Consider the following 21,767-nt stretch of genomic DNA (forward strand, 5'->3'; position numbering starts at 1 on the left):
TGTCCAAGGCAATGAGTGACACCGCCAACATAGCCTGGGCCCCATTTCCAGAAGAGTGAGGAGGGGCCCTCGCAGAAGTGAGAGGCCAGGCTGTACCTGTGAGTGTGCACTCCTGTCCCCAGTCCCTGATGCTCAGGAGTGACGTGTCCTGTCAATCGCTCCCTGTGAGGTCCTTGTAGTGGGGCTCTAACCTCAAACTCAGCTCAATAACCAAGTTTTCGGCTCCCCTCTAGCAGGAGCCAGCCCCCATTGCTCATGCTTCTGAGATCAGGCTTTTTTTTTTTTTTTTTTTTTTTTTTAATCATGGGCCCCTCTCCAAATGAGGGTTACAGGAAGAGCCAAAGGGTCCTTCCTGGGAAGGGGGTGTTGTGGAAAAAAACAAAACAAAACAAAACAAAAAAAAAAAAAAACAGCAATGGGGCTCTGTCAGTCCCTGACCAGGCGGTAGATGTGGTGTTGAGCTCCACGTTCACTGGTGGAGACTTCAAAGACGTAGGCCGTGCACAGCAGCAGTTCCTGAGTGTCCCTGTTCGTCACCACCTGCCAGGAGGACAGACTCTCACTGTAGGGCAAGGAGGGGACACACAACATGGGACTCCCACTCACCTGTAGTTACCAAGGAAACCTCTGGCCTCCTCCTATCACCCAAGAAAGGGAAACCCGCCATACTCTGTACCCCAAGGGGGGTGCCCTGCAGGTCAGGTTCCTTGGGCAAAGGGGACACCCCAGAGCTGAGAGGTGGCAGGGAGGGGCCTCCCCATCACATCATGTTCCTGAGAAAAGGAGTCCCCACCATGCCACCAGAAGCATCAGCAGGTCATCTTAGCACAACCCCCAAATCAAAGGGGCTCCTTCAACTCTGGACTTCCAAAATAAGAGAAGCTGAGGTATCCCAGTTGCCCTAGTGAAGAGGGACTCCACGTGGGACAGCCGTGTTCTGCAGGAAGGGGTAGCTCATCTTTGGAGTCCCTACTGCCTGGCTGGCAGCACTAGGGCTGAGAGGGTCTGCTAGAGTACTGCCATCCCGGCCCGGTCTGTCACCTGGAGGATGGTGAAGTTCTCCAGGACGCTGTTCATCATGTAGCGCTCGGGCAGCTGCCGCAGCTTGTGCAGAAAGTTAACCAAGTACTCACACATGGGGGAGCGCAGCAGGCGGTACACAAAACGTCCGTCCTCCAGCTGCGCCCGCTCGGTCTGGGAGTGGGGAAAAGAGTGAGAGATGCAGCAGCCACCATCACCCCCTTAGCACCCCACCTTAAGTGACCAGAGCCCCTGGGTGACCGACTCTGGGCCCCTGAACCTGCAAACCAGGAAGCCTCCATCTCCCCAGAGTCGTGGTCTGAAACCCCAGTGATCTCCAAACACCCTCGAAAGCATCTCCAAGCTGAGCGTGAGGCTTCAAGACCCCACAGCCCTGCAAGTATAACATTTGGACCACCTCATTCCAGACTCCTCCCACACCCTCAAGAGCCTTCTTCATCTTGTGTAGTTAATCTCTACAGCTTTCAATCCCTGAAATGAGCTCTAGCTGTGACTTTCCATTATTTGTTTTTGGTTTGAGACAGGGTCTCATAGAGCCCAGGCTACCCTGGATCTCCTTAAGCAGCTTAGGGTGGATTTGAAATTCCTGATGCTTTGTTTACATGGTGCCTGGCAAGCACTCTACAGCTAAGCTACATCCTCAGCTTTCCTTGAACTCGGGTTGATTCCTCGTGCACACTGACTGCCGGAGAGGCTGGGATGGCCCTATCTCACACACTGCCACATGCTCGTTAGACCCTTGACGCAGGCAGTACCCCAGCCTTGGGCCTCACCTCCACCTTCTCCACCACTTGCTTGCCAAAGGAGCAGACTTTGGAGGAGCAGGTAAGTGTCATGAGCTCCCGGCTCTCATACTGGCTGCTCACTCCGTAAAAGCCACCGCTGCCTCCACCGCTCCCTGCCTCCTCACCACTGGGGCCCCAGTTCAGGTCCGCCTGAGACGAGACAGAGAGGCACAGGTGAGCTGAGGGAAAGCCGACAAAATTCTGACCCAGAGCCTGACTCCCCAAGTTGCAACCACTGGCCCATCCCACACCAAAGGCCCCAGGTCAGCGAGAGCTGTGCTCTGTAGAAGCCCCACCCGCTGTCCCAGGAGAATTAGAGCAGTCAGGGTCCCCAGAATAGCCCTGATCCTCATTCTCTAGAAGCCACAGAACTTTTTTGCCTGAAGCTCCTAGCTCTAGAATTCAGCTCTAGCAGGCGTATCAGTGCAAGCTTATAATGCCAGCACTTGGGCGCCTGATGTAGGAAGATTGTGAGTTTGAGATTAGGGTGGTCTACATACAGTGGATTGCGGTCACAAAATGAGAAGGAATAAAAGGGCGGGGGATAAGACTAAGAAAATGGAGTGGGATGACAGGCGTGCACCATAGCACAAGGCTCAGAAAGCTTTATAACCAGACACCCAGGGAGACCAAACTGACTGAAATGGTCTGTAGACTTCCTTTGGAGAACTAGACCCTTCCACAACCCTGAGCTCTTCAGTGCTTGCCACATGACTGGACACCAGATGGACCTAAGAAGACTGAAGGTACTCTCTTAGCCACAGCTAACTATGGATGGCCCTCTTGTCCCCCAAATCTGCAGATACTCAACTCCATCACAGAAGGCATGCCACCTACATACTCTCCCATGCAGTTTTTGTTTTTGAAGAGTGGCCCAGGCAGACCCCAAACCCTCCTCAGACCTGGCTGAGAGTGCCATGACGTGGGAGCACTCACCCAGAACTTGACCAGGAAGAAGGCATGGGGTGGCCCTCGGTCATACAGCTCCCGGAGGCCGCCCTTCTTCTCAGGGAATTTGTCATAGATCTGCCGCACGTCCACGCTCTCCAGGGGTGGCGCTCCAGGACTGGGACACTGCTGACTGATGTGGACAAACAGGTGCCTCTGGAACTGCAGAAGATGAGAGGGGGAGGGGACATGGGCTTGACCCAGACGGTCACCCCACAGACCCACTCTCCACCACAATGCCACACCTTGGGCCACATCCAGCACCTGTCCCTACTGTCCCAACCTGCTCAGATTGCATCTTCTCCCAGTCTCTGGTCTAGCCTCTCCCACATTTGTTTTATTCCTCACACAGCTCTAGAGTTGATCTGGTCCCCAGAATCCAGTGCCTGCCCTCTCTCTACAACCTCACCAGCTCCCACCATATTTTGTCATCAATTTACTTGAAACTTCCATTTTTGTACATGGAATTTACAATGCCACACCGAGCAAACTCCCTCAAAGCCCATTTCACACATGTCCTTTCAGGAAAACCCACTAGCTCTCCAGGGAGATCACTTTCTGTATACATAAGAACCAGGCAGGCTGGCTGTACGCTGGAACAGGTCTCATGGCTAAGTGGTCCTGTGGCTAAAAGACCAGTGAGAGTCCCTGAACTTGCCAAGTTTAGTCTTCCACAGAGATGGGAAGCACAAGTTACCTTAGAAAGAACAGAAATGTCAGAGAAAAATCCTGGCAAGTAGAGAAAAAGGCTCAAAAGTGATGGTGTGTGAAACAGGCATAATGGTACAAGCCTGCAAGAGAGGCCATTACAACCACCTGTAACTCCAGCTCCAGAGAATCTGATGCTCTCCTCTGGTCTCTCTGAGCACCTTGCAACACACACACACACTCACAAATCTAATAAAAAGATGGCACATGGTATTTTCTAGCAAGAGGTTTGTGAAAGTCTCATGAGAAAATTAAGCTCATATAAGCCAGAGTCACTCACAGCAAGACCCAGGGAAGGCACCTACCAGTCTGTGGGGAAGACAGACAGAAAGGCAGGAGCCCCCCAGACCCTCTGGGACTCTCTCTATGTAGAGAGAGCCTACATAGAGGCTAGCCTCAAACTCTTAGAGATCCTCTTGTCTCTGCCTCCCAAGTGCTGAGATTAAAAGCGTGTATCACCATGCCTAGGTTGTTTTGTTGAGACAGTGTCTTGTGTATTCCTGCCTCGACTCAAAACTCCCAGTGTAAAAGTTGAGAACCATGAACTCCGCATCCTCCTTGCCTCCACCTCCAGGGTGCTGAGAATGCCCACATGCACCACCACACCCAGTATCTGCAACCCTGAGGAGAGAACCCAGAGTTTCACTCATGCGTGCTCTCTACCAGCTGAGCTAAATCCCCAGCCCTCAGACTGACTTCAGCCTCCAGGGTGCTGGGTTCACAGACTTCCATGTGAGTCTCATCTGTATCGCCCTTTTTAGTAACCGTGACAACCTGAAGGGTGGCATTAGTGTGGCTGCAGAGACACCGCATGCAGTGAACTACATTTCCCAGGCCTCTGCAGATAGGTGTGAGCACATGACTAAGACCTGGCCAATGAGACGTGAGCAGACCTGTGAGTCACTTCATTCAAGCAGGCCCATAAAAACCTGGGCACAGACCGTCCTCTCTCCCTCTGCTGGCCAGATGCAGAGAACCCAGGAGATCCTGTAGCCCTCGAAAATGGTAGCGCTGAATCACTGGGGCAACACATCTGCTCAGCATACCCGCTGAAACTCACATGAAAAACTGGACATCTCGGTGCACGCTTACCATCCCAGCCCCAGGAAGATGAGGGAGAAAACTGCTGAGAGTTCAAGACTAGCCTGAGCTACAGACCTACCTAAACAATAAAGAAGTAAATCAGGAAAAAGGAAAACTATTGATCTTTCCCATTTCCTTAGCGTAAAGCCTGCCAAACAGCAGAAATCTGGTGTTAGATGAACTGAATAACCTGCGTTCAGTTCTCGGCATGGCAACCTGTGCCTGTAATTTCAGTGATGTTGAGGGGCAGGCAGGTAGATCCCTGAGGCTTACTAGTCAGCAGCATGGGCTACTGGGTAAACTCAAGTTCAGTGACAGACTGTCTCAGAAAACAAGGTAGACACACCTCAGGTTGACCTATGGCTTGCACATAAATGAGAAAGAAAGCCCACACAGGGGGCCAAGCAGGACATCTCACGAGCCTGAGTGGTGCTGCCGAAGCGAGGACAGCAGCTCTGTGTTCTCCCCCTTCCCTCTTTGCACTCCCACAGCCGCGCTGCCCTGCAACACTCCCACTCACCGAGTCAACTGCATCCGGCGGTTCCACAAACGCCGAGAACTCTACCAGCTGCAGGCGTGCAGTGCCCAGGGCCCGAGCCTGCCAGGCTGGGGGAGATGGAGCAGGTGAGAGGGCTGGGGGTGGCTCGTACCCTTGAAAGAGAAGAAAGAAAACGTGATCAAAATGATGGGCCAGGCTGGCCCTGTTTTCTCTTGGCCACCTTCTCTGTGAGGGCTAGGGATGGTGGCAGCTCATCTGGCAGAGAGCCTGCCTGTATGCAAGAAAGCCTGGGCTTTCCCTAGTACCACATCAGCTAGGAAAATGGGCACACATCCTCCCAGCACTTGAGAGGTGGAGGCAGGAGCGTGAGTTCAAGGTCATACTCCGCTACAAAGCAATCCCCAAAAAGAAAAATAAGGTGGGGGAGGGCACTGAGAGATGGCACAGCTGTTAGAGCACATGTGCCCTTGAGGAGACCTGGACTCTCAACAGTCTGTTCCTCAAGTTCCAGGGGATCTAATGTGCTCTCCTCTGGCCTCCAGGAGCACCAGGCACACACACAGCACACTTACATACATGCAAGAAAATCACTCATACAAATAAAATGCATGCAAATGAAATGAATGCATCTTAGAAAAACATTTCCTCCAGGCTCCCATGCAGCTAACGGTGGCCAGGAGACAGTCCTTGCCAATGTGTTAGAGGGAATCTACTGGAATGGAATTCAAAAGGCAAATATTTGAAAGAAGAAAGCTTTTGGGCCTGATCAAGTCCCGTTTGCAAGGGGCAAAGCAGAGCTACAGCAGCCACGTTGACACAATGAGGCAGAGGCCAGTGAACTCCAGAGACACCTGGCCTGAGATGGCTGAGCCGGCAAGCACACCTCTGCACCCTGCACCAGCTGGAATCCTTGAAGCTTTTACTTTTCTGGGTACTGATCCGGATATTCTGCTATTTACAGCAGCCAGACGTTACTTATAATTGATGGATTGTAAAACCGGAGTGTCTGGCTTGCATATGAGCTGTCTCTCATAGTGGCATCTCAGTCGGTTTAGGAGGTGTGGCCTTGCCAGAGGAAGTGTGTCACTGCACTATTCCCGGTTTGTACTCTCAGCTTCAATCCCAGCCCTTGGGAGGCGAACGCAGGTGGACCTCTGAGTTCTTGCCCAGCCTAGTCTACAGAGCAAGTTACAAGACAGTCAGGACTACACAGGGAGACCCTGTCTCAATGAACAAAACAAAAAAGGTGTGCCCCTTCAGCTTCCCACTCCCACCACCATGCCTCCACACTGCTGTCATGGATGGACTCTTAAGCCTCCGGAACCCCAAATAAACTCCGCTACAGTTTACCTTGCCCGTGCTGTTAGAGGTCACAGCAACAGAAAGGGAGTAAAACTGAGGGAGCTAGGAATCCCTTCACCAATCGATGTGGGTATCCATAGCCACACTGGTGGAGAATTCTGGGCTGTTGGTAGACTCTACATAGAAACGAAGCCGACACAGAGGAAAGCAAGCCCTACTGGTCACACTGAGCTGCTAGATCCAGTCATGCCTGAAGCCACCTTTCTGTCTTCACCTTTCCTTCCTCCTCCTCCTTTTGCTAATTTGATTTGGGTTTTGACTACTTGGTTGTGCCCAACTGACAAAAAAGTGAAGGAATTCCTGCTGGGGCCAGAAGCAGAGGAAGAGGGGAGACATCGGTGCAGATGGGAAGCAGACTCTCACCTGGTAAGTCAGTGGATGGGGGACTCAGTGACACGGAGTATGGTGTCTGTGAGAATGGCTTCACGCTGCAGAACAAAGGGAACCCTATGAGTGCAGTGGAATGATGCTGACTGAAACAGCCAGCACTGACCTGTGACCCTGAGAGGCCAGGTGCCCCCAGCACAGCATTCCACGAATGATGGCGAAGTGGGCGCGATGACCGCTCCTCGTCTCTCACCTGAGACTGAGGTTGATGCCAACGGAGCAGCCCAAAGCCACACAGCGATGGTGCCATAAAGCCTGGACTCCAACCCTAGCCAGTCCCAACCATAAGCACAAGGATTTTTGTTGTTTTGGCACTACTGGAATTGAACCTAGTGCTTCAAGTATGCTAGGCATGGCCTCCACAGAGCATCCCCCACACTGGACACTCTTAGCCGGCGCTCTAGCACTGTGCCACACCCTGGCTCCTCACTGGGGCACTCTAGGCAGATGCTTTACCCCTGAGCTGCACCCCCAGTTCCCAGGTTTTTGCAGCCTCTGGAGTACTGGTGACAGGAATGAGCCACTATACCTGTTCTATGTGACAGAAATGTTCCACCTCTGTACTGTCCCAAGAAGTGGCCACTGGCCATGTTGCCACTTAGCACTAGTCTGGCTGACATACCTGAGGAATTGGACTTTTATGTAAATTTAACTCTTCTGTTTTTTAAAAAGGGTCTCACTGTGTAGCCCTGGCTGTCCTGGAACTCACAAAGGCCAGCTGCCTTTGCCTTCCAAGAGCTAGGACTAAAGGTGTGTGCCACCATGCCCAGCTGTAAATTTAACCAATTCTAACTTAACTGGCCACTCACAAATAATCATTGTAGACTCACTCCAGAGGCCTAGAGGTAGCTCAGGAGACTGTGAAGCCAGAGGTCAGAAGAGGTCAGGGATCAACAGACCAAGATGAGAAAGACAAACCCCAGAGACCTTCCAATCAGTCCCAGGGTCTCCTTTTCTCAGCTCTCAAATTTGTACTTCATTGGATTTTCCACAATGCCATGATCCCTATCTGGCCATCACTCAAATGTCACCACCTGATCTTCTAAAACAGAGTTCTTATTGGGTATGCTGCACACATCAGCATCACAGAATGTCTGAGATGTCAGGGGCTGAGGCAGAGGATAGTCTGAGCTAAAAAGCTGAGAGCCTGTCTCAGTAAATCAAAGCAAAAGAGACCCTTGAGGCTAGAAATAGACCCCAGTGGTACAACACTTGACTAGCATGCACAATGCCTGGATTGAACCTGATTCCATATATGTATATGTATATGTATATGTATATGTATATGTATATGTATATGTATATGTGTGTGTGTATAGGTCCAGGAAAATTACAGCCTTCTACTCTTTTCCCTAATAAGAGCACAAACCAGAGACTTAGGTGCCCAGTAAATATCTGGTGTCCAACTGCTTAAAACAGACCTCCTGGCTTGTCACAGTGGCACGCGCCTGTAACCCCAGCGCTATGGGAGGCAGAGACAGGTGGATCTCTGTGAGTTTGAGGCCAGTTTGGTTTACAAAGCAAGTCCTGGACAGCCAGGGCTACACAGAGAAACCCTATCTCAAAACACACACCCACAAACCAAAAAAACCAAGCCTCCAAGGCTCACCTCAGTTTCCTGCCAATGGCCTTCCACATGTTGTTTAACTGCCTAGAATAGTTCTACCCCTACCCTTCACCTGGCCAACCCTACTGATCTCAGAAAACCCCAGAACTTTCTCCCTCGCCATAAAACCCACGGTGGTTCCTCACAACGCTGCACACACTTCCATTTTGAATTTCTGAAAGTGACAGCTTAGTCAGCACTGGTCTCCCCCATTTGACTATGGCTCACCAGCACCCAGCCATTCCTCCTTGGCAGCACACCTTCGGTAAGAGTAACAAGTGCCCTCAGCCCCTGGGCACTTGTTACGATCTTTCCAGTGTCTCTGGTGACCAGATCCTACAACCTAACTTCTCATTCTCTCACTACATACCCCCATGCTGTCCTCATGCAGCCACAGTGTGCTACCAACATCCAGCCTGGCCAGGCTCTTCCTAGAGCCTCAGCACCCAGGGGTCTCAGAGCTGAGGCACTCATTTTCTCCCTCCCAAGTATGAAAGAATAAAGTAGCCCCTTCCCCACTCTTAAGCCCCAGAGCCACCTCAGGAGTCTGGAAACCAGCCTTCACAGGCATTCACAGCCCCTCCCAGGAGTTTCTTCATCTACAACTGCCCTCCCAGGATCCTGAGACCCACTCACCCTTCCAAGATGCCTCTAGGTCTATTATTGTCTCCCTATAAGCCTCTTGGGAACCCTTCATCCATCCTTGAGCCTTAAGCCTCCGTTCTCATAATACTTAGGAGTCCCCATATCTTCTCAAGGAGCCTTAAAACTTCCTCCTCATAAGTTTCTGAGCCCTTCTTGTCTCTCCCAAAACCATCTGTATCCGTAACTGTCTTCCCACAAAACTCTATGCCTTCGTTTGTCTCTTGCAGGAGCCTCTGGTTCTACAACTGCCTTCCCATCATCCCCTACATCCCTCCCAGGAGCACTTAGCCAAAGTGCTAATTGCCCTCCCAAGGTGCTTTGGAACTCCCATGTCCCTATAGTAGCCTCTGGGAGTGACATTCTCACTTAGGAGCCATTATTCCCATGTACATGTCCCCCTTTTCAGAGATGGAGTAAGGGAGCCCTGAGCATAAAAGAGGTCACCTCCAGCAAGACCCCAAGGGGCAAAGTGTAGTGCTGGACTTCAAAGCCTCATGGTATGGTTCCACATTCTAGGCCCAAAGTGGAGATAGGTGGGACGAAAGGGGGAAGTGCAGGGGACATGAAGTACTCACTCTGGAACATTCCACGGTGGCCCAGAACTCCCTGACCAGAACTGAAAAAGCTCGGTGGCCTGGAGGGGAGACACAGTGGAGGGTCAAACATCCTCCGTTAGCCCTTACAGCCCCATCTTTTCATCCCAGATCTCCACAGTTCCCAACCCAGGCTACCTGAGGGCCAGAAGGACCCAGCTTGGCCTGCAGGGAAGGTGCAGAGATGAGCTGTGCGGAAGACATGGTAGCCATCGTCTGGAAGGCCTTGTCCTTGGAGACCTGGTCCTGGGGAAAGGTTGAAGAGCAGGTTAGTGGTGAGTTCTAAATTAAGATAGCCAGGGCGGGATGTCAGGGTTGGAGTAGGAGATAAGACATGGGGAGCCCTGACACAGGGTCAAGGAGGGGTCAGCTCCCCACTCAAACCCTCTGCCTCTGCTGGCCTCCTCTGGAAGAGCAGTGTGAGGTCCAGGTGTGGGAAGATGGGCAAGGGGACTTAGTACATTCAGAGCCTGACCCAGGGTGGGGCGGGTGCCAAGGGAAGAAAGAAAAGACAACTTAGGAACTACAAACTTGTACTTCATTTCCCTTAGCAGCAGACACTGCCCTGAGTCAGCAAGGAGCAAGAGTGGGGGCTGCACCTCAGCTACAGAGGGAAAAAGGTTCTCTAGATCAAGAAAGGGCTAGATGTAGTATTTCGGATACAGACTACAGGAAATGGGAACAGGAAGGGGGTGTTTCGTATTCCTCACAGAACACCGAGGGGACTGAGAAAGAACAGAAAAGACAGGAACTTGAGGGTTTGAGACCTACAGAAAAGGAAGGGGACCATTTTCAGGTAAAAGAACAGGAAGTAACCACCCTGGAGGCTAAAAGAAAAGAAGTCACACACAGAGGGACAGTGACAGAAGTTCAGGCTGCAGGGCACAGGGGACTTACGGTGGAGAAGAATATACAGTATACTCTCTCACAGGAAAGCATGCATTTGGGCCAAGACAGGCAAGAATGAAAGAGAAGCACAGAGGAAAGAAAGGAAACCAACAGGCACAGTGGGAGGGAAGGGCTTTAGCAGAGGGGGATAGGCCTGTCAGAGCCAAACGCACACCAACTCCACTCAGTGAGCAGACCTGCGCCCAGGCCACTCTTCTCAGGGTCTCTGGCCCCCGTGCACTTCTCTCTTTCTCTCTCTCTGGGTCTCTGTCCTCCCATTCCCTCCATCAGTAAGTGCGGGTGCATACCTGTCTGTCTGTTTCACTGACTCTGGGCCCCACCTCCCCTGTATGTGTTTCTCTCTCCCTGAGTCACTGTCACCCTTCTTTATCTGAGTCCCTCTCTATATCTCCCCATATGTCTGTCTCTCTCACACCTCTCCATATGCCCACCCAGCCCCCCTCCATGCCTGCCTTTACCCTCACCTTCAGCTTGGACTGAATTTCCCTCGATTTCCTTCGAGCCAACACCTGGATGTGACTGGAGACCTGGAGGGATGAGAAGGAAGTTTGGGCCCCGTCCTCCACCCTCTGTCTCCCACCCTTCCCTTTCTCCCCGTAGCTGCACATGTTGTTCTTCCACAGGGAATACAGCCTGACCCTGTAGGCCCAGGCCCCTCCTGTCCTTCCTTCTTGGGTTTTCAGTCTCTGGAATAAGCCTTGTACAGAAATATCAGGCCTGACAGGATGGCTCAACAGGTAAAGGCACTGGACACCAAGCCTAATGTCCTGGGTTCCATCCCTGAGACCTACATGGTGGAAGAAGAGAACCAGCTCCTAAATGTTTCTGCATGTATCCCATGGCACATGGCCACAGGCACACACACACGAACAAATGTAAAACAACAACAAAAAAATGTACTTCAAACTTCCTGAATTACATTTTATGTATGTGGTGGGTTCAAGTGCATCACGGTGCACAGGCAGAGTTCTCCTACCACGTGGGTCCCTGGAATTGAGCTAAGGCAATCAGGCTTAGCAGCAAGGCCCTTTGCTCACTGAGCCATTTTACAGGCATGTAATATAAACATTTTACAGCTATATCTGGCATGCCCACAACATGTGGGAAACCACATGAGCCACAGGCGAGGAAGGTGCTCATGCGGTAAAGCCTGCCCTCCCTGCATGAGGACTTCAGTTCTGGGTGTGCGGAGTTCTGTAACTCCAGCACGAGGGGGTAAGATAGGTACAGACTGGCACTCACAGACTACCCAGTCTGGTCAAATCAGCAAGCTCCAGGCCAGCAAGAGACCCAGTCTCACAGTAGTGGCAGCTGCTGAGATGGAAGCTAAGGTCATACACTGACCTCCACACACCCATGCACACACATGCACAGATACCCCCCACACATACAAGCTTTGTTTCTTTTCTAATCACATGAACCACATCTGCCTTGAACCTGAGCCAGCCCACATAAAGACGGCCCTCAGGATAAGCCCTGCCCCAGCCCGAAGCCCCAAAGCGTCAGTCCTGAGACCTGCTTGCGAGTTCTTGTCTTCCCTGTCCTCAGCTTGATGTACCGGGCAATGAGTTCATTCCGGCCTGGAGAAGTCAAAATGGAAAAAGAGTAAGACTATCAGCAGAACTTTCTGCCAGAGAAGACAGGGATGAGGGTGTCAGCAAGGCAACAATCCCTACTGGACTACAGCCAAGCTGGGCTGGGGGGGGGGGTACGACTCCTCAGCCACAGGGTCACCAGCATAGCCACATATAGCTATGTGGCCACCAATAAATCACTTAGTCTTCCTGTGCCTCAGTTTCCCTCATTTAGCCAGAAAAAATGCTACAGTCATGAAAAGGATACAGTCTTTTTCTTTGTTTGTTTTTATTTATTTATTTATTTTTGATTTTTGGTTTTTTGAGACAGGGTCTCTCTACATAGCCCTAGCTGTCCTCGAACTCTATGTAGATCAGTCTGGCCTCGAACTCACAGAGATCCATGTCTGCCACCAACACACCTGGCCTCATTTTTATTATTTTGAGACAGAGTCTCAAAAATGTAATAATAATAAAAATGTAACGTAGAGCTCAGTATGTGGCTAAGGATGACCCTGAACTCTTGAGGTGTGCGCCACAACAGCTGGCTAGAGACCCTAGACATGTTGGTTAGTGTGACCGGGATCAGGAAGCCACCACGGGGGACTCACCGTACATCTTGCCCTCATCTGACAGGATGATCTTGCGCCGGCCGCAGGGAGGGTAGATGGCCAGGGCCTCCTGGAAGCTCTGCTCAATGTCCGGGCTCCACACACCCTCCGCGTCAGGGCCTCCATCACCGCCGACGCCCTCACTGCCTCCGGTGCCCTCCTCGCTGCCTTCCTCACTGCCCGTCCAGCCTCCGCCATCATCTAGGGGGGCCCCAGTCCGGGGATCCCCCATCTGGGCCTGCAGAGACAGCCAGCTACATGTGGTGGTGCGAGAATAGGGGAGGAGCCTGGACCTGAATCCCTGGGTCTGAGGGAGAGGGTCCGGGCCTGGCCCCACGCCTGGGATCAGGTAAGCTGTTCTTCCTGAGCTTTCGGAGGAACCTGCCTTCGGTTAGTCACCTGACCACCAGAGGATGGTGCTTGAGGCCATTTGGCCCAACGCTGTGTTGGAATCACTGATTTTAGAGAAGACCAAGTCTGGTTAATTGCCAGGAAGAGACTCTCCAGACCCATTAGGAAAGAACAGGTGCTAGGAAGAGAGCAGCAGCTGCTGTAAAAGCAGAGGTTGCATCCGACACCAAGACCCAGAAAGTAGGGGAAGAGAGATGGTGGAGCAGAAAGATCCAGGGACATAGACCCAGATAGGCACAGAGAAGGGGCATGGTCAGTGCTTTATGGAGACTAGAAAGCAACCACAGAACCAGGCGGGGGCGTGGCGCCCATCAAGCCTCAGGCCTTGGGACTCAGTCGCCCAGCCATCTGGAGGACAGAACAAAGAGCCCAGGCATCCCCTCCCCCAGTTCCCCACAACCCCCGCTGTGGGCGGGGCCTCGCAGGTCCCGCCCCCTCCCCGGGCTCGGCTCCAGCCCAAGTTCCCATCGACTTTCCGGAGGCCAAGAACAGGGAAAAGTTTTCCCATACAGTCCGATACCGCCTCCCGGGAGGTTTCATCTCTTCCAGAACTTTCCCAGGACCCCAAAGTTCTGAGTCCCACCCCTCCTCCTCTGGACTCTTGACCTGGTGGAGGTTAGAACAAAGACCCCAGGCCTAGCCCAAGGTCGCAGCAACGTTCAGGACCCCTGTAGGCCGAAATCCCAACCCAGCCCACCCCCATGTGGCCAGACAAAGAGACGGACGAGCCGAGCAAGACAGACATCCCTAATCTCCTGCCCAGGTCCCCAATCCTCGGAAGAGCCGTGGACGAAGGTCCGAGGGCCCCCGTGGCTCTCCCTCGGCCACCCCCGCGCCTGCCCTGCTCCGTGAGGGGCCACATGCCCACTGGGCGGACACTTGCTGGAAGGATGGCCCGGGAGGCGCGTGCCTCGCTCTAACAGGAGAGCCGTGGCCGCGCCTTCGTTCCCACGTCCTGCCAGCCCCGGCCGTCCCGCGCGCGTTCCCAGCCGCAGACCAGCTCCAGGCCCCTAACTCGGGAGAAAGTTCCAACTCCAACATTTCGGCTGCGTCCCCAGCGCTAACTCGGGCCCCAGGGCAGAAAGAGGGCGGCGGGCAGTTCCCACGCGGTCCCAGGAACACGCACCTCACCTCATCGCGCGGAACTTCCCACCCCAACTCACACACCCCAAGCCGGATCCCGATTCCCGCCGGCGCCTTCCTACCTCCCGGCCTGGGCAGGGGAGCCGCGGGCGGGCGGGGCGAGACCGGGAGAAAGTTGCCGGGAGCTTTGTTTGGGAAAAGTGGGAGGGACCGCAGGGGGGGCGGGCCCGGCGGCGGGCTCGGGATCCCACTCCGGGAGAGGTGCTTGCTTTGCGAGACATCAGCCCTTCTAAGGACTGGATTCGGATGATGGGGTCCCTAGGAGAGGAGGTGGTTATGGGGGCCTGGACGCCTTGGCTGGGGTCTGTAACTCTGGGTCTGAACGAGAATATTGGGATCTAGATCCTGGGACTGAGGGAAAAGTACCAGGAGTTGAGGAGGGAAGGGAGTAGAAAGATGGAGGAGGGGACGTGACCTGGGTCACCCTGGACTGTATGTGTCTGCTGAGGATGTAGAACTGACAGAAACAAAATAGTCCTTACCAATTTTATATGTGTTTTTTATTTTATTCTGGTTTTAAATGTTTAAATGTTATTTTATCTGTATGTTTTGTCAGCGTGTATGCATAATGCATACATACAGGAGAGGGCTCTGGATCCCCTGGAACTGGACTTAACAGACGGTTGTGGTCCACCGTGTGGATGTTGTGAATCAAATCCAGGACCTGCAGAAGGGCAGCCAGCACCCTAAACCACTGAGTCATCTCTTCAGCCGTGGAAGGGTGGGGTCTGTAACTGGAAATGAAGGTCAGAACCCGAGGGCTTCACCAGGGCTGGGGGAAGGTCCGAGTCAGAGCTGTCTCTCATCCAATGTTTCTGTTTGATAAATAAGGTGTTGGGGTGGGTTTGTTTGCTTCCTTGTGACCTGGCCAGAGAGAAGCCTTGGGCTGGACCCCAAGTGTTTTTGGAGGTCCACAGAAATGCAGACTCCACAATTACATAGGCACTAGGGGCTGCAAGCAGCCTTGTCCCAGGTAGAGACAGAGCTTGGGTGCCTGAGAGCAGAGATAAGGTCCTGGGTATTGCTGTCTTAAAATTGAAGGTCTGAGGAAGAAAGATACCACTCATCTATATTCACACATCTATAATCTCTCTCTATATATTGAGAGGTTGGGGCTAGCCTGGATCCTCTAGGGGTTTTTTGTTTTGTTTTGTTTTTGTTTTTGTTGTCTTGTTTCTGTGATAAACACCATTACCAAAAGAAACTTGGGGAGGAGGGGCTTATTTAAGACTATAGCTGAGGGGCTGGAGAGAAGGTTCAGAGACACTGACTCTCCTTCCAAAGGCCCTGGGTTCAATTCCACATGGTGGCTTATAACCATCCATATTGAGATCTGGTGCCCTCTTCTGGCGCACAGGCACATATGCAGGCAGAATGCTGCATAAATAATATATACATATATTTTTAAAGCACTGTCTGCTTTTCAGAGCTCCCAGGTTCAATTCCCAGCACCCCCATGGCGCTCTAGAGTATCTGACTCCCTCACACAGACAGACATGCAGGAAAAACACCAATAGCCTGTCTTAAGATTACACCGGTAGTCCATCATGAAAGGAAGTCAGAGCAGGAACCCAAAGAAGAGCCTGGAGGCAGGAACTGAAGCGGAGACCTCTGGAGAAGTGCTAGTCACTGGCCTACTCCTCATGACTTGCTCAGCCTTATAGCACCTAGGAACAGTGGCCCAGAGCTGGAACCACTCCGGGGAGCTGGGCCACCCAACATGAGCCACTCATCAAGACAGTACCCTGCACACTTGCCTACAGGCCAGTTTCATGGGGATATTTTCTAAACTGAAGTGCCCTCTTCCCAGATGACCCCGGCCTATGTCAGCTGTGTCAGGTTAGAAAACAAAACCAAAACCTGCACACCAAAGCACAGACATTCTCTGAGAAAACAGACAAAAACCCCAAAACAGCCCGACGGTGGTGCACACCTTTAACCTCAGCACTTAGAAGGCAGAGGCAGGCAGGTCTCTGAGTTTGAGGCCAGCCTGGTCTATGGAGTTCTAGGACTGCCAGGGCTACACAGAGACACCTGTCTCAAAATAAAATAAAATAAAATAAAATAAAAATGGAAAGAAAACAGGGCTATGGGCTGGACAGACAGCTCCGGGAAAAGGCACTACTGTCAACCCTGACAACTTCTGAATGTCCAGTTCCCACATGGTGGAAAGGAGAACAGGCTCCTGAAAGTTATATCTGACTTCCATACCGCTTGTCGCTTGTTTGCGCGCGCACACACACACACACACACACACAGACAGACAGGGTCTTCCTCTGTATAGTTTAAGGCCAGTCTAGGATGCATAAGACCCTATTTCTAAATTTAAAAACCAAAACAACGATGGGGGGGGTACTGGCTACAAATACACACCCAAGGGTGCCTGGCACATGGGCTTTGTGGGTCTGAAAGAGTAGCTTGGATTTGGGTTTCTTGAAAAATACAACACAGGACTGGAATTGGGTTTTTGGAGACAGTTGTGCTTCTTAAATGAAACCAGCTGGAAAACGATATGACATCCACGGTAATGCTCAGAGGTAGTCATTTTGGGAGGGCAAACCAGATGGCTTGGTTCTGAAGGCACTTGTTCGGTCCTGGAGGTCTACACAGTGGCAGGCAGAACCACCTCTTGAAAGCCGCCCTCTGACCTCCACATCTGCACCATGCCATTCTTATGTGCAAACACTGAATAAATAAAGTTATCTTAGGCCCAGATATGGGATGAGTTCTGGGATCCAGAGGCGTGTCCTGGGCAGGTCATTGCTCTAGTTGAAAGAGAAAAGTGATCAAGACTGAAGTTTCTAGGGTCCGAGGTCAGTGATAACGGCATGGCCAACTGGAAACAAAGGTTGGAGGGTAAGAGATTGGCTATAGAATAGGAGCGTGATCTGGAGAGGACCTAATGATTTAAGGGACGTAGTTCGTGAACATGTATGCAGAGGCATGACGTCGGAAAGAAGGCCTAGTTCATCCCGATGATTCTCAGCTGTGGGCGAGGGCAGGGAGACAGGTGGCTGTGCCTTAAGGGGCGTGGCAGGCGTGTATCTTCTAGAAATCAGGGAGAATTTAGGTAGGTCAGCGAGTGGAGGCATGGTCAGGAAAAGAGAGCGTGCCCCTTTGATGAGGCAGGGTCAGAGAGGAAAATCTGACTCAAAGGATGTTGTTAACCGAAAAAGAAAGGGTGTCCCTCTGGCATGACGTAGAATAAATGTCTGGTTCGTGGGTAAAGTCACTAGGTTGGGGAGTGGTTCATTCATTAAGGCTCTGGTTTAAGAGGTGTGGTTAATAAACAATAGAGGTGTGGCTATGCCACAGGTGTGACGGTGGACTGAAGATTCCAAAGCGGCCGGCGGGAGGTGGGCGTGGCGAGGCGATTGGGGCGTGGCCAGTCTCGCAGAGCGGTGCGGCCAACCAACGCTCCAGTAATCTGCTCAGGCTCGAGGCCAGAACTGGATATCAACTGTCCGTGTCCAGCGGTGTCCAGAGCCGGGTGGCCGACCTGTCGTCCAGGAGAAGGCGCGGATGTAGGCAAAGGTGAGGAACGGGATCTGAGTGAGGCTTAACCCGGAGGAGCAGCGCCTGAACTGGAGAGTGTCGACAGAATCCAAGGGAAGCAGGTGGGCGGGGCCTTCACAGAGAGAAGGCCTGGGAAGGGACCACAGAGTAGTGACTGCGGAATCTGAACTTACCCTTGTTACAGCCTCCCACCACCCGCAATGTGTCGACTGGGTGTCCTGCTGCTGCTGCTCCCCTCGGCCTTCGTGGCGTCCTCTGCTGCCCCGATCCATGACGCCGACCCTCAGGAGGGCTCCTCCGGCTTTTTGGGCCTTCAGAGTCTTCTCCAAAGCTTTAGCCGACTGTTCCTAAAAGTGAGTGATGGGACAGAGAGATGGATCAGGGCAGGAGACAGTTAAGAAAAGGAATCAACAGACAGAGCTGGAGTTGTGTCGGATGGTAGAGTGGTTGCCTAGCATGTACAAAGTGCTAGGCTTGATTCCCGGCACCAGTTATACCAGCACTCAGGAGGGGGAGGCAGGAAGAACAGGAGTCCAAAGCCGCCTTCCCCTACATAGGAAGTCTGAGGCCTGCCTGGGATACATGAGACTTTGTCTCAAAGAAAAGCAGGGCTGTAAGGTGATAAACAGACCGAAGACGGGGAACATGACAACACCAAATTGGAAGAGAAGCTGGGCCTGGGGCTGAAAGCCCATCATCCCAGATAGCAGGCCCTGGATGTGGCCGTATCTCACATGAAACTCCAACGTGAGAAAAAAAAAAGTTCAAGGTTGGCCTAGGCAGCTTTACTCAAACTCTGGCAAAGAGTAAAGAAAGCCAGGCCTGGTGACCTGGCTTGAGAGGTAGAGTCATGGCATCTGTGAATCTGAGGCCAGCCTGTTCTGCATATCAAGTTCCATCCAGGTCAGCCAGAGCTATCTAGTGAGACCCAGTCAAAATAAATAAATAAAAAGAGGGCTGGGGTTGTAGTGGCTGAGGGTGTGGCTCAGAGGTAGAGCACCCAAGCAGGGGTTCTGAGGGTACAGTTAGGGAGTGCAGGGCTTGACTAGTATTTGTGGGGTAAGGGGCAGAGAGAAGAGGAGGAGAGGTGGAAGCCGGGATAGGCAAGAAGCAGGAACAGCAAGGTATTGGGACAGAAAGACAGATAGGGTATGGTGGCAGTCCTCTGGGGATTAGAGGACTGAAGGGGAAAGGAATGAGACTGACTGGAAGGGGAGCAAGCGTACCCACTGTTTCCCTCTGACCCTAGGATGACCTTCTACGAGACCTGGACAACTTCTTCTCCTCTCCCATGGACTTCCGGGACCTTCCTAGGAACTTCCATCAGGAAGAGAACCAGGAGCACAGAATGGGAAACCATACCCTCTCCAGCCACCTGCAGATAGACAAGGTACCACACTAGGCAGTCCTTCCTAACATCAAGCTGCTCTACCTGACAGAAGAGAGGAAAGTGAGGAAGGAAGGCAGGTTTGTTCTCTCTTATATAACCCTCACAGATGACTGACAACAAGACAGGCGAGGTGCTCTTCTCTGAGAAGGTGGTGGCGTCCATCGAACCAGAAAGGAACCAGGAAGGTGACTGGAAGGTAAGGACCTACCTTGCCCCCAGGTATCCAGGAACCAGCATTTTTCTACAGTTAAGGAATTCCAGCATGCCATACTCTTCCAATTTCTTTTCTGTTATTGTAACGAAATACTTTAGCCAAAAGCAGTGTAGGAAAGAAGGGGTTTCTCTGGGGTACAGTCCATCACTTAGGGGAACTTGCAGCATCATTTCTACTGTCTGGGGCATCTTTCCTTGCCTTGCCCTGTGGTGGTTCAAAACCTAACTAGGGAATAGTTCTGCCCATAATAGTCTGGGTCTGGTAATATCTACACCATAACAACCTCAATCTAGTTAATCCCCCATTCAGGCTCTCTTCCCAGGTGGTTCTAGACTGAGGCAAGTTGGCATTTAAAATTAGCCAGCGCACACTCTGTACATGGAATACCCTTAAAATCTGGGACTCAGTGTGACATGTCAAAAGGGACGAGGCGACAGGTTTTCAGTACTGAAAGGCTGAGGCAGGATCATTTCCAGTTTTAGGCAAGAAGCCATCCAGGGCTACATATCAGGATCCTGCCTCCAGACAAATACAAAAACTCTACTTGTAGCCAGGCAGTGGAGCACGCCTTTAATCCCAGCACTTGGGAGGTAGAAGCAGATGGATCTCTGTGAGTTCAAGGCCAGCCTGGACTACAAATTAAGTCCACAACAGCCAATGCTGTCAAAGAAACCATGTTTCAAAAAAAAATTTTAAAAAAATCCCCCAAAGAAAACAGGTGTAAAAGAAAGTGTTTTGCTCATTCCAGAAACTCCACCAGTCCCAGAAGTACAGGTCACATCTCGGAGGTTTTGTTTTGGTTTTGTTTGGGTTTGTGTGTCTGCTTCTGTTCACAAAGGAGAATGCCCAAGTAGGTATTGTGTCCCTCAATCCTCCTATTTATTAGCTCTCCACCTATCTATTTTTTATTTTTAGTGTTCCTGAGACAGGGCTCACTATATCATCCTGGCTGGCCTTGAACTCACTCTGTAGACGAGGCTGCCCTCTGCCTCCTGAGTGCTGGCTATAAAGACATATCTTTACCACTCAGCTAATGTTTGTGTGCTTCCTTTTTTTAAGTTTTAAAAATTGTGTGAGCATATGAGCACAGATGAACACAATGGCTAGAAGAGGGTGTGAGAGCCCCTAGGGCTGGAGTTACAGGAGCCTGTAAGATACTTGACATGGGTGTTGGGACTCTAGCTAGTACCCTCTGCAAGGGCATGACTAATGCACACAAGTGGTGCACATATTTAACACTCAGACACACCCGTGGAGATACACAGTAAAATAAAGCTCTAGGGCAACTGTGGAAGTTTCAAAACAACCAGATTTGGGTGCTAGAAAGATAGCTCAGTGGTTAAGAGTACTGACTGCTCTTCCAGAGGATCTGGGTTCAATTCCCAGCCAGCCACATGGTAGTTCACAATTCTGTAACTCAAGTTCCATAGTATCTGACACCCTCACAACATGCATGCAGGCAAAACACCAGTGCACATAAAAATAAATAAATCTTTAAAAATAAATAAAAAAACAAATTTTACTACACAAAGAATGCAGCACGGCAGACAGAAAACAGAACTGTCTCCCCAAAAAGGGTTTTTTTAACCTAAAAGTACTAAGCAAGCTGAGATGTAGGTTGAGGTGGCCCCACAGCCACCAAGCATCTTGGATGTGCTGTGTGGCATTTGAGGATCTACCTGTGCCTCATTCACAGGTGCCCAGAGTGGCGGAGAAAGAGACGCTGGTGCCCGAGCAGAGAGCCACAGACAGCTTGCATCCAGAGCCCAGGCGGGTGGCTTTCTGGATCATGAAGATGCCGAGGCGGAGGACCCAGCCAGATGTCCAGGATGGGAGTCGCTGGCTCATAGAAAAACGACATCGCCTGCAGGCCATCCGGGATGGGCTTCGTGGAGGCTCCCATGAGGGCAACCTGGAGGAAGGGGTCCATGTCCCACAACATGTCAAGGTGCCTATCCGAAAGACACACTTTCTCTACATCCTCAGGCCATCCCAGCAGCTATAGGGTGGGAACCAGATGCCCCTGCATGTCCCATACCCTACCCCAGCACCATATGGAAATAAAGTTTTTCTTACATCTAGCACTATCTCCTTTTGGCATCTGTTCCCAAACAGGCCAGAGTAGCTGTAATAATATGTTTTTTAAAAAAAAATGCCATTCAACAGATCTGGAATGAAGAGATTTATTGTACTGGGTTGGAGAGAGAGAGAGGTCAGTGAGAGAGCATAGAAGAAGAAAAATAGGGGATGGCAGCCCCCCCCCCAAGAGAGAAAGAGAGAGCAGGGAGGGGAAAGAAATTAAGGCAGAAGAGAGAGAAACTGGGGGTCTTTTATCCCAGGCC

General features: G+C 51.6%; 2 protein-coding genes across 6 annotated transcripts; one reads left to right on the plus strand and one right to left on the minus strand.

The window, feature by feature from the left end:
- Window positions 1-316: 316 nt before the first annotated feature.
- Window positions 317-14,399, minus strand: Tead2 (TEA domain transcription factor 2). Of its 4 annotated transcripts, none has more exons than XM_055613548.1 (12): window positions 14,368-14,399; window positions 12,752-12,989; window positions 12,082-12,146; window positions 11,031-11,093; window positions 9,796-9,903; window positions 9,640-9,698; window positions 6,790-6,854; window positions 5,086-5,216; window positions 2,763-2,936; window positions 1,815-1,976; window positions 1,042-1,194; window positions 317-540 (listed from the first exon to the last, which is right to left on the minus strand). In XM_055613548.1, exons 2-12 carry the CDS (start codon window positions 12,981-12,983, stop codon window positions 427-429), a joined length of 1,326 nt encoding a protein of 441 aa, XP_055469523.1. In that variant the 5' UTR covers window positions 12,984-12,989; window positions 14,368-14,399; the 3' UTR covers window positions 317-426. The 4 variants fall into 4 exon arrangements, with proteins under 4 accessions (XP_055469523.1, XP_055469524.1, XP_055469526.1 ...); XM_055613549.1 differs by lacking the exon at window positions 14,368-14,399 and adding an exon at window positions 14,289-14,352; XM_055613550.1 differs by having other exon boundaries at window positions 535-562.
- A 3,303-nt stretch (window positions 14,400-17,702) lies between these two features.
- Window positions 17,703-21,545, plus strand: Dkkl1 (dickkopf like acrosomal protein 1). Of its 2 annotated transcripts, none has more exons than XM_055613603.1 (5): window positions 17,703-17,839; window positions 18,006-18,174; window positions 19,071-19,211; window positions 19,318-19,407; window positions 21,122-21,545. In XM_055613603.1, the coding sequence occupies exons 2-5, from the start codon at window positions 18,022-18,024 to the stop codon at window positions 21,428-21,430; spliced, it is 693 nt and encodes a 230-aa protein (XP_055469578.1). In that variant the 5' UTR covers window positions 17,703-17,839; window positions 18,006-18,021; the 3' UTR covers window positions 21,431-21,545. The 2 variants fall into 2 exon arrangements, with proteins under 2 accessions (XP_055469578.1, XP_055469579.1); XM_055613604.1 differs by lacking the exon at window positions 17,703-17,839 and adding an exon at window positions 17,868-17,922.
- The last annotated feature ends 222 nt before the right edge of the window (window positions 21,546-21,767 follow it).

The sequence above is a fragment of the Psammomys obesus genome, unplaced genomic scaffold (genome assembly GCF_907164565.1).
Source record: "Psammomys obesus unplaced genomic scaffold, mPsaObe1.curated_primary_1811, whole genome shotgun sequence".
In the NCBI taxonomy this organism is placed as follows: Eukaryota; Metazoa; Chordata; class Mammalia; order Rodentia; family Muridae; genus Psammomys; species Psammomys obesus.

Bases quoted from the DNA above. Each gene is read 5' to 3' on its own strand.
- Tead2 (XM_055613548.1), bottom strand. From the start codon at position 12,983: ATGGGGGATCCCCGGACTGGGGCCCCCCTAGATGATGGCGGAGGCTGG. The intron at 2,937-5,085 runs GTGAGTGGGAGT...CATCTTCTGCAG, and splicing joins CGCCGGATGCAGTTGACTCG to TTCCAGAGGCACCTGTTTGT. The intron at 541-1,041 runs GTGACAGACCGG...TCCTCCTGGCAG, and splicing joins AGAACTTCACCATCCTCCAG to GTGGTGACGAACAGGGACAC.
- Dkkl1 (XM_055613603.1), top strand. From the start codon at position 18,022: ATGTGTCGACTGGGTGTCCTGCTGCTGCTGCTCCCCTCGGCCTTCGTG. The intron at 19,212-19,317 runs GTACCACACTAG...TAACCCTCACAG, and splicing joins GCCACCTGCAGATAGACAAG to ATGACTGACAACAAGACAGG. The intron at 19,408-21,121 runs GTAAGGACCTAC...CCTCATTCACAG, and splicing joins ACCAGGAAGGTGACTGGAAG to GTGCCCAGAGTGGCGGAGAA.